The sequence below is a fragment of the Manacus vitellinus genome, unplaced genomic scaffold (genome assembly GCF_001715985.3).
Source record: "Manacus vitellinus isolate BGI_N305 unplaced genomic scaffold, ASM171598v3 scaffold_42_pilon, whole genome shotgun sequence".
Lineage (NCBI taxonomy): Eukaryota > Metazoa > Chordata > Aves > Passeriformes > Pipridae > Manacus > Manacus vitellinus.
The window spans coordinates 1,552,907-1,564,566 of record NW_021940553.1 but is presented as its reverse complement, the minus strand read 5'-3'; the positions used below and the strand labels follow the sequence as shown (position 1 = coordinate 1,564,566).

Genomic DNA, 11,660 nt, shown 5'->3' with positions numbered 1-11,660 from the left:
GAGGGCCCAGAACTGCCCCAGCACTGGAGGTGCCTCAGCAGTGCCAGCACAGGGAGGGCACTGCCCTGGCCCTGCTGCCACAGCACGGCTGGGACAGCCCCAGGGCCACTGGCCTGGTACTGGTCCCATGCTTTGCTTTGTGCAGCTGCATGATCTGGAGTCCTTGTCTCTTCTCACCTGGTGCAGCTGAGAGATGCTGTAACTGCAGGCTCTGCAAGCAGTGCCCTCATCCCAGCACAGGAGCTGCTCGAGCAGCATCAGTGATGCACCATATCCCAGGGCAGACTGGGGATTCTTCCAGGATGGGAATTTTGACACCTGGAGGGTTCCATGACGTAGTCAGCACCATTTCATTTCACTCATGGGTCAGGGTGCAGTCTAACAAACAGTCCCTGGGCTGCTGGGGATCAGTGGCTACAAAGCAGATGTGCATGCATCACCTTTGGATGAGGCACTCATCCGAAAGGCTTCACAGTATTTGGTACTACAGTATTTGGTAGTGTTGTGAGTCTTTCTGGATAGTGACATCAGAAATGGTATCAGCTGTTGCTCCCACATACTTATATCACCTGTTTAAAAAGCCTGGAATACTTTTGCTGACTGATTTTTTCATAGCTGTGTATGGCCCAAATTCTTGCATTTGAAGTTTAGTAGAATTGAAGTCTTAAGAAATTTCCAACCTTAAAGTAAGAAAATTCTCATTCATTTCAGTTCCTGTCTGGTCTTTAATTTATGGTAAACCTTTAAAATAGTGATGTTCCTGCTGCTGCATTAGCAAGAAAGCAATACAGTTGCTTTCCCTCCATTATGTTATATGTTTTGCATTGTGCTTCATTGTGGTATATTCCTAGTTGCTGTGGTAATTGACACTGTATAAATCAATAAAAATAAAGAGCATGTAGTATCTATTTCATAACACAATCTAATTTAATTTGGAAACAGTTATGGAAGCCTCTACTTAATATCAGAAATCTGATTCATCTTAATTCGCTGTTAATAGAAAGTGCAATCTACTCTATATAAATAATTTTTTCTAATCGTATTAAATCAACTTTTCCCCTTGGATACAAGCACATAATCCTTCTTCAGTCTACAGGGGCTGTTTTTATTGGAGAGCAGAATTTGTCTTTAGTATCTGTATTGAGGATAAGATACTTTTTGCAGAACAATTAGCCTCTGGAATGGAAAGCCACAAAATATTTCTAAGGCAAATGGAAAGATTCATAGAAGATTTGGAAAGTTTGATGAATTAAATGAAATTAATTTAGTGAGTGCTTCAGGGCATACACTAATTACCGACTATCTTTTGATAGAAGCTTAGGGGAAAATTTTCCTCCTGTTACAGAGTTTCTCAAAGCTTTTCTTGCAGCTTATAAAATCTTGCATAGTGTGGGGTAAATAGCAATTTTTCAGTGTTACTTATAACATGAGTAATAATATAAGTAATTGGTGCAGCCATAAAGTATCTGAGCATCAAGTTTAAAAAAACAAAAGTATTTTCACATTGCAGAGTGGCTGCTATTGTAAAAAGAGGGAAGAGAAATTTGCTGAAGAAAGAATGTCAAAAGGTGTTTGAACTCAAAGACTAGGATGGAATTTGAATTATTTAAGTCCTGTTGAAGTACACTTGTAGATATAAATTTGAACCAACATGTCAATACCATTGCTTATACTTCTGTTTTTTAAACATCCCATAAGTGCCAGCAACAGAGGCAAAATATTAGCGTTGATGACCTTTCATATCATGATAGATCTTCATATGTTGGCTGATTACTGAGCCAAACTAACAGAAAACATATCTGAGACTGTATACATTTGGCAGGAATACATCAGGGAAACTGGGGGTTGGAGGGGAAGCTTGAGGGAAATGATTGCTGTGTATGCTTTCCTCTTGGGATGTCCCTGGCACATAGGGTTAAATAATACAGCTTGTATCACTTAACAGCACTTTTATTTTATCACCGAGTCGATCCTTTTACTTTGCCAGAGGTCATTATCCCAGTGCAGAAGGAGTTTTACTAACAAGATGTGATGTGTGTTGCAGGACATTTATCTCCATAAGCCCAACGTGAAGTGGGATGATATTATAGGACTGGATGCAGCTAAAAGGCTGGTCAAGGAAGCAGTTGTTTATCCCATAAAGGTAAAGTTCTAAATAGTTTTGGGAAAACCAGTGTTGGGCTCCTTAACATTTTCCTTGCAATTACAGTGTTGTTTTAGAGTTCTTACTATTTCTGTGCTTTTGTAAGCAGTTCATGTTAGAACTACTCCTGTTCCTGTTTCATGTCAGAACTATTCCTGTTCTCGTTCCATCTGAAATTGCATTTCCTATAGAAAAATGACCTTTCAGGATTAAAATTAACACATTAAAATATGTCAAGTTGAATTTTTGGAAGCTTTGACAATGTAAGAAGTGCTGGATTTGGCCTGTATTAATTCCATGAAAAATGACTTACAGAAGAGAATATGAAATCAGTTGCATTTGAAAAAATCACTTAAAACAGATTTCAAATGGTAAATACAGTATTTTTATCAGTATTCAGATCATACATACTACATTGTTTTGGTGTGTTTTTATTCCCCTCTTCGAATTTCATATGTTTCCTGAATGTGTTAGGAGCAGTGAAGGTGGGGACTAGAATTCCTTGCTATTTGTTACAGAGGACACATTTTTAATCCCTGAATTACTTTTCTGTTTCCAGTACCCAGAGCTATTTACTGGCATTCTGTCCCCTTGGAAAGGATTATTGCTCTATGGACCACCAGGTATGGAGAGCTTTATACCATATCTCTGTGTTCATCATTGTTTCTGGTTTTGTCCCATGGATAAATCATTGATGCTAATTAGATTAAAGATGTTAGAAAAGAACCTGCTCTGTGATGTGAATTAAAAGGAGAGAGTGTTGGATGATTATGTCCACCACTGACACTCAAACCTGGCCTTTCTCGTGAGCCTTGACTATTTTTACACCTGAATATTCCAGAAACAGTGTTTATACTAACAATTCAGAGGCCTCATACCCCTGTTTTTACTGAGCTTGGACCATATTAATCAAGTTTGGCATGACCTGATCCTATGATATGTGAATAAATCTGTCATGGACTCATATCCTTAGTGAAAATGTCCTTCCTTTCTTCTGCTTTTGGGGGTTGTTTTGGGAATGGGTGGAAACTTTGCCCTCTCCTGGGCCAATTGTGTGTTGTTCTGAGTGTGTCAGCACAGCTTCCCTGCTCCCTCTGCTCCACTTTGACACAAGCACCACCACCATGAGTGTGGCTGGAAGGGGACACAGGGCACAGGCACCACTTGAGTCAGGATGCAGAGGCTGCCACTGCAGTGAACTCCATTTGTTCCTGTGAATGTTTAAATGTACTTGCCACAGAAGGCACCTGACCATTTCAACATGCACTGCTTCAGACTTTGGGAAGTGCATTTGCAGTGCTGTATTGCCTGAGTTTCCCCAGACAATCTGGAAGGACCACAACGTGCTCTGAGGGCTGGAGCCCCTCTGCTCTGGAGCCAGGCTGAGAGAGCTGAGGGGGTTCACCTGGAGAAGAGAAGGCTCCAGGGAGATCTGAGAGCCCCTTCCAGTGCCTAAAGGGTCTCCAGGAGAGCTGGAGAGGGACTGGGGACCAGGGATGGAGGGACAGGATGAAGGAGAATGACTCCCACTGCCAGAGGGCAGGGTTAGATGGGATATTGGGAAAAAATTCTTGTCTGTCAGGGTGGTGAGGCCCTGGCACAGGTTGCCCAGAGAAGCTGTGGCTGCTCCATCCCTGGAAGTGTCCAAGGCCAGGTTGGACGGGGCTTGGAGCAACCTGGGACACTGGAAGGTGTCCCTGTCCATGGCAGTGGAGTGGAATGAGATGAGCTTTAAGATCCCTTCCAACCCCAACTATACTATGACTTTTTTACTGATTTTACCTGACTGGTAGTATGATGAGGGGAATTACTGAAATGTTTGCACTTACTTTCTTTAGAGAGTGGATTTCTCAAACGCTGTTGTTTGTAGGTACTGGAAAAACTTTGCTTGCTAAGGCTGTTGCCACAGAATGCAATACAACCTTTTTTAACATATCAGCATCCACCATTGTCAGCAAATGGAGAGGTGATTCAGAAAAACTTGTCCGGGTAAGAATTATTCTCTCATTCATTATAATTTACAAACATCAGGTTCCCTCTTAAAGAACTGGGGTTTAACACAGAACTGGAAAGCAAATGTTCCTCTAGTGCTCATAGCCTTCCCTGACTTAGACAAAACATGACTTTGTTCATACGTAGTTCTCAGAATGGGAATAACATCACTTCTGCACAAGTCTCATAATGGATTCTTGCTGTTGAACTTTGTGATATAAGATGAAGCAGATGTTCTGAAGGCAGCAAAGATCTTTGACTCAATGAAGAACAGACAGACAAGCAGAGTTCCTAACTGAAGCAGTGTTTGCTTAGTGACCCCTTCAGAGCATTTCACATCCTTTTTGCAAGTGTTGTCTCCTAGGCTTCCTACAAAATGTTACCAAATTCCCTGTTATTCTTAGTCTTCATGGCACAAAATTGACAATTCCCTTGTCACAAAGGTCTTACAGTCAAATGCACATGTAATGTTTTAAGGAAGGTAGTTTAATGGTAAATAGGTAAATGTATTTTCTAATATGGACTAGTAAGAAGTGTTCATGGCTCAGCTGTGGTCCAGAAAAATTCAGGAGTTCAGGTGTAGCATCCTTGCCCTATGATACCCATCGGAATCTCTCCATAATATCCACCATATAAGAAATCCACAAGGCCTTAAGCCCTTCCTTTATGCTCATCTGTGATTCTGTGTTCTCTAAGGCTACACTTTGGATAGATGCAAAGCTCTTGGGAATGAATAACCATAACAAATTGTACTCTGCAAGTGGCATTCTGGGCATTGTTAATCTTTCTTGAAATGTTGGCAATGTCTGCAGCACAATTATTCTTCTTGCCTTCTTGTGCCTTTAAAACAGCACATTTTTCTTCTGACAGTCCCCTCCTGTTACTGATCCTCTTGACACCTGTCTCAGTAGCTTCCTGGACTTTTCCTTTCTGGCAACAGTAGGGATGGGACAGTCTGGTTTTTGACACCATTATCCAAAAGGTTCTTGTGAACATGCTGCAGCACGTGCATGTATATTGAATTTGTGACATTTTACCCTTAGCTGAGTTTTCGGCAGAATCAAAAAATGAAATAAGATTGTGGACCGGGAGAGCTCTAAGAAAAGTTTTGTGTGAATTTATATCCCAAGATCACACGAGGCTGGTGCAGGAGTTTTCCGAAGTTGTGGAGAGGATACATGGTTTTTGTGGTCATTTGGAGGCATGTCCACTCATTCTGTTTTCCTCAGTTCTACACAGTATTTCTGTGATTCTGTATTTTAGATTTCTAGTAAAATGTATTTCTGTGATTTTGTATTTTAGATTTCTAGTAAAATTTGTAATGGTCTACTTGTGACTCTAGGAAAATACTTTAAACCCTGTGTTTTTTATTCAAAGTGATGAATATAATAAATATCTTTTTAAATTTGCTTTTTTTAAGTGTTCAGGTTAAAAAGTGCTGGATTAATATATAGTGCTAGTGATGCTTATTTAAAAACTCAAAGAACACTTTAGTCTAGAAGAACTGGCATTATGGTCTTAGCACTAATACAGGCCTCTCCATGTTTATGGAAAAATACATGAAACTTCTTTCTCCAAAGGGCAGATCCACATTTTTTGTGTCATCTTAATAGTCCATTTTTTAATCTTGATTGGTTAAGCAATTTGTGCTTGTTTTCACCAGAAAAAAAACCAAAATAACTGTTTGATTCTTATCAAGAGAATCAGTCCTATTTCTTTCATTATGGTTCAGCCAACTTGTAGGGTTTTTTTCTCAAATCCTTATTTAAAAAAAAACCTCAAATGGAGCAACAACAAAAGGCACATGTTTAATCTCTGATAACAATTTAGGAGTTCCCAGAATCCTCTGATGGATCATTTTCTTCTATCCCATTATTCTCAGGGTACTCTGATAGGATTTAACCAGAAAGATTTACACATAAAGACAGGATTACAAGGCTGTGTTCTTTATATCTCCTTTACAAACCTCTCAGAATTTGAGAGGATTCAGGGACCCTCAGCCTACCCAGAGGTTTTTCCCAGCAGACATCCCTTGGAATGTGGGTGCTGTTATTTATCTTCCATGCCAGTGGTCCTTGATGCCTTTTTGTGTCAGTTTATCCTTCACATTTACTCTTCTCTCTGAACAGGTGTTGTTTGAGCTCGCCCGGTACCACGCTCCTTCCACAATTTTCTTGGATGAGCTGGAGTCAGTGATGAGTCAAAGAGGCACTGCTCCTGGGTAACTGATGGGACCACTTTGGGGGATTTGAAGAGTGGGGTGTAGGGTTGTTTCAGTTGCAGAGGAGAAGCAAGAGTGAAAGGCAGGTTGCGTGAGGATGAGCGAGAGGCTACGGGGGCAGCAGGAGTCTGAGAAGGAGGGTGGTGCCAGAGTGTATAACCAGTGGTGCTGTATTTTAAAATCAGGGATTTGGAGTGGAAATAAAGGCAGTGGTGGGGGAAACAACAGATGAATTGTCAGATGATTTTTTGACACTTTGGACAATCTTAGGCATAGCAGAGTAATATGGAGAGTGTACACACTGGAATGGCATTTTCATTAATGGGACAGATTTAGGTGGCATTATCAGGACTTCCAGTTGCAGGAATGGTTGAATATTATTATTTTCACCCAAGGTATAGACAGTTTATGTTTAAAAAAATGATTGAAAAGGTTAGGGATGAGAAAGGAGCAAGAGAAATGTAAAAGTATTGTTATAACCATTAGTAACTCATTACAGTGGATTTTATGTACAGTGAATTACGTGGTCACTTTGTATTATGGTTTTTGTTTACCATTTATAAATAGAATATGCCCTATTTTAATGATACTACTTGTAATCATTCTCAGTTAATAGATACTAATTATGACCCAAATTTTGCCTTCCTTGATGCATTTTTACATATCCTTATTAAATACTGACTTGGCACTGATGTGTGGATGTCTTTGCAGAAATAAGCCATTAAACCTGAAGTGCAGCTCTTGCCATCTAAGACTCTGATGTTTTCCCTGGGCTCAATCCAGGAGTTTCCAAGAGTTACACATCTGGAACCAAGAGTTCCAGCTGGTCTTCTACAAAATTGATTACCTGAATCAGGGCCAGAACTCTTAGGACTTTGCTTAAGTTCTCCTTTTTTTTTTTGAGGAAGGATCCTTTCTGTGTGGTCTCTGCCCCATTTTTAAATTCATGTCATTGAGGTGTATTTTTCTGTTTGATTTTGATAGAACATTTTGCAACATGCTGAACTCAGTAGTTTAGTGTGTCTTTTTGTGGCCACTTAATATTCACTCACAGAAAAATACCACCCTGAATAGGTAGGTGTGTTAGTTATTTAAATGGCAACTATCACATTGTAAAAATTCCCTTCTATAGATCAGTTAATCAATCAATCAAAGCCTTAGCTGTTATCCAGTAAAAGTCAGCGTTGAGTGGAGATTTAATATGAAGGAAAAAAATAAAAATAAATATTTTCTTTGGATTCAGTAATAGTGAATTCACCTCACTTTAATGCACTGGAAAGAGTCCATTTAAGTAATCGTTAGAAAGCTTGATTTTAATGCTTAGATGTTAGCTAATGGAGCTTAATCATGCTTTGAACTGGGGCAAAACTGTGACAGGGGCTCAGTTGCTGTGAATGACACTTATAAATAAAGATGATTACTTTAATGCACTGAGCAAATAATATTTCTCTGAATCTTGGTAGTGGTGAACATGAAGGAAGTCGGCGGATGAAAACAGAATTACTGGTGCAGATGGATGGCTTGGCCCGATCTGATGATCTTGTATTTGTTTTAGCAGCTTCCAATCTGCCATGGTAAGAGATCCAGAGAGTACATTTTGAATACATTTTCATGAGCTTCTAAGCACAGATAAAGATTTTATTTAGACTTCTGCAGGAAAAGCCTTGATATTTGGTTAAAGCATTTAAAGATTAATTTGGAGCTTTTACTTTTAAACTCTTCAATTCTTGCTATTTGTGTCACATGAGAATAATCCATAATAAAGTCAACATATGCTGGTCCTACAGCTGCTAATATTTAAAATGGAGTATTTGAATTTATAGGCAAGTTATTTACTATGTTTAAGCTAAGAAGGGTTTCAGCCTGGAACTCTAAGGTGCTTAAAACATCTGGTGCTTAGAAGGATACTCCATAAATAGGAATGTTGGATTTTATTGGTATGAAATGGGACTTTGAAAAGTTGAGGGGCACAATTCCTCAGTTTTCTTAACATAATTTAGTATAGAAGAATAGACAATTTAAGACTGGAACTAGGGCATTTCATCACGTTGGTTCTCAAACTGGACAGGATATTTGTTGGGAACAAGGCAGGCAGGAGAGGGTGAGGGAGGGAGGTAAGATTTTTGGTGTAACAGCTCTGGATGCTCGGGAGAGGCCAACATGGCCAATGTTTTTGCAGCTGCTGATCCTCACAGCACTGAGGTGTTTCTGGGTGCCCATGTCCCTAAAGGCACACCAGCCTAAATGGGCCTATTCCCACCTCCAATGCAGAGGAGCAGGAGCTAGGAGTCATAAAAGGGGAAGATAGCAGTCCTGTTTCCAGGGAACTTCAAACCATAGTCTGGGAAATGTTTGGTGTAGCCCAGTGGAAGATGTTCCCAGGAATGAACACCTGGGGATGAATCCCTGTGTGAACAGTGGATCAGCAGCATTTCAAGTGGCAATACTTGAAATTTGACATTAAAGGCACTTTGTTCGTTGAGGTGCCACTTACCCAGCTCTGCCGTGTGACAGCCACAGAGCAGGGCACCCAAAACCAGCTGGGAGCCAGAGGGGGCACTGCACCCACAAAGCACAGGCTTCATTCATAGATTGTTTTTCATGATTAGTGATTTTTGTCTCATTTTTATGGGGTTGCCATAAGGAGAAATGCTGAAAAAGCCTCTCTTTGTGACTTGAGGGCTCTGGGCTGTGATCAGAGCTGGGTGTGTCTGAGTCTGAGTGACAAAGTGTGTATCCCCATCTTGCTTTTGAGTACTTCAACTCCCAGTGCATTTTATTGTTGTTTTCTTTTTTTTTGTTTTTTTTAATTTTATTTTATGTTGTTTAACACATAGTTGCACCTCTCAGTCATGGCACACCACCTGACGTTCTCTCACAATGTCTGTGGTAATGTTTTATTCCTCTCCTCAGCTGATTCCCTTTTTGATTTCCCTGGCTGAAAGGGAACAGGAGAAGAGAGTTAAACCACAGAAGTGATGTTGGTGCCTGAGAATTGAGGCTCAGAGGTAGTTGTTGCTGAGAAGCCTCAGCCCTTCAGAGAAGCAGGAGGCTGTGGATCCCAATTCAAGTGCCAAAATGACAGCATATTCAGCAGCTTTCATCTGCCCCTCTGTCTGTGGTTTGCCCAGAGCATTTAAGTAAGAGAATGGCTGTGTGGACACCTAAAATTTGTGTAGAAATTAGATGTACAAGTTAGGCTGGTTCCTACCCAAGAGTGTAAGTACAGAGCCATCACAGGCTTTTATAGCCATAATAGCTGAGTCTGTGTGTTGGTTTGGGGGATTTATGCCTTGGACAAACTCATGAATTTAAATCAGTACAAAATCCACCCCATTTTGTGTTTCAGTATCTACGTGAAAGGAACGGAGTGGAATTCTAATTATGTTCCAGTTATATAGGAAAGTGCGGAAAAAGGAATAACTGGACAATTAAGTTTGAAAGAGAATTAAGGCATTAATAATCCATTCGTATCTTTATGGTTTGTTACTAATACACTGTAAATGTTTATGTTACCGCAGCATCATTGCCCTTTTAGAAGGAGAAACTGTGAGTAGTGCACTGCACCTTTCCATGGACTGAAATTAATCCTGTGAGATAATTATCCATGCGGAATTATTCCTGCATGTGTCTTGTTAACCTGTGTCTGCCTTACACAAGCAATAAACTCTTCCTGGGAAGTCATGTAAAAATTTCAGAATTCAGTTTTGAGTGTTTTACACATTTGATTTTGGATCATTTTATAACACTGGAGTGCTAATTTCTGCAAAATTGCTTCTTTGAAACAGCTAAAATGACACAGCTTTTTTTTTTTTTTAATGTCGATCCAAAATTACCGGACTTCTATTTTGGGGGAACTGTCCCAAAAGGAAGCAGGCAGTCTGTGTTGATATGAGGGTGGTAGCTGAGATGTTGTGATAAGCCAGCTCTCACTTCTGAAAGTTTTACCTGAGAGCTTAGAACTTCCTTTTGAACTTTTCTCTCTTTTGGGCAGGTTGGATTTTGCTCTTTCTTGAGCAAATCCAACTTATGAATGTACTGACGAGTTTTTCTGAAAGAAATGTCCCTACCACAGAGAAAATGCTTTAAGAAGTGGCTGAATGTGTGCTTAGAAAGGTGTTTTAGGGGGGTGGAAAGCTAGTGAAAATCATGAGCATCTTACACCATCACTTGAGGCTCACTAGCCTCAAGGAATTTGGGAGTATCTGCCTCCAGAGAGGGCAGCAGGGACTGAACCTCTCTTAAGATCTCAATTGTATATTTACAGATTGAATTTGTGAGTAATAGGTGACATTTAGTCACACTGTCAGACCCGGACTTCAGCTCCACAAGAACAGTTAATAACAAACTTTCAAAATACCTGGTGCCACCGTGGGAGGTTGTGGTTTCACAGCACAGCGGTGTGGCTCTTGCAAACATTTGGTGTTAAGCTGGATTTCAGGAGATTTGTTTAACTTGGATGTTTATTGATCATGGAAAAAACTGGTACCAAGCTGCTTTTAGATGAATGAAAAGAAGCCTAAACAAAGCTCTTTATGCTGTCCTAAGCTGCACTGCAGCTATTGATCTTCCTCTTTAGCCTGTCCTTGCTGCCCAGCAAGTAGCTTTCGGCTACTCATCAGCAAAGCATTTCTGTTGACAAATTACTTGCTGAAATGATTCAATGTAATTAAATAAAATAAAGGCCTCATTAGTGAAGGAATAAAATGATCCTTAATCACGTAGTGAATGTTTCCTAATGATTTAGCACATTTAATTCAACTTCCATTGCGGTGCTGCTTTCTCCTCCCTCCCCACCCTCAGGGTCAGTGAAGTTTTGGGGTGGGCTGATAGGCTCTTCCCTTCCAACACAAACCAGTCTGTGATCCTGTGATGCCTCCTAATGTTAACCTGGGGGAGTTCTGAAAAGTCACTACTCTTATGGGTCCTTTAGAACTTGGTGTATCTTTTCATGATCATCTCTCAGTACTTTCATTGGCTGTTGCTGCAGAGAATATTTTGGTTGGCTCAGTGCTTGTTATTCTACTCTGGTTAATGTCACTTAACCTTGCCTAAAAAAACAATTTAGCAAACGACCTAAACACTTAAGATAACAAAAATAATATTTCTTTATTTTGCTCTTTAGCCAACAAGCCAGGTCATTGTAACCTTTCTGGATAAATAGAATCACAGAATGGTATGGGTTGGAATGGACCTTAATGCTCATCTTGTTTCACCCCCCTGCCATGGGCAGGGACACCTTCCACTATCCCAGGTTGCTCCAAGCCCCATCCAACCTGGCCTTGAATATTCCAGAGATCCAGG

General features: G+C 40.3%; 1 protein-coding gene across 4 annotated transcripts in view; it reads left to right on the top strand.

The window, feature by feature from the left end:
- The window catches only part of KATNAL2 (katanin catalytic subunit A1 like 2), a 30,861-nt gene that overhangs the window by 14,793 nt on the left and 4,408 nt on the right, over positions 1-11,660 (top strand). For all 4 annotated transcript variants that reach the window (XM_029962153.1, XM_029962152.1, XM_029962155.1 and 1 more), the window contains exons 9-13: positions 2,045-2,143; positions 2,703-2,766; positions 4,014-4,132; positions 6,265-6,356; positions 7,820-7,930. In XM_029962153.1, the coding sequence (XP_029818013.1) occupies positions 2,045-2,143; positions 2,703-2,766; positions 4,014-4,132; positions 6,265-6,356; positions 7,820-7,930 (485 nt within the window). The remainder of the gene's footprint in view (positions 1-2,044; positions 2,144-2,702; positions 2,767-4,013; positions 4,133-6,264; positions 6,357-7,819; positions 7,931-11,660) is intronic.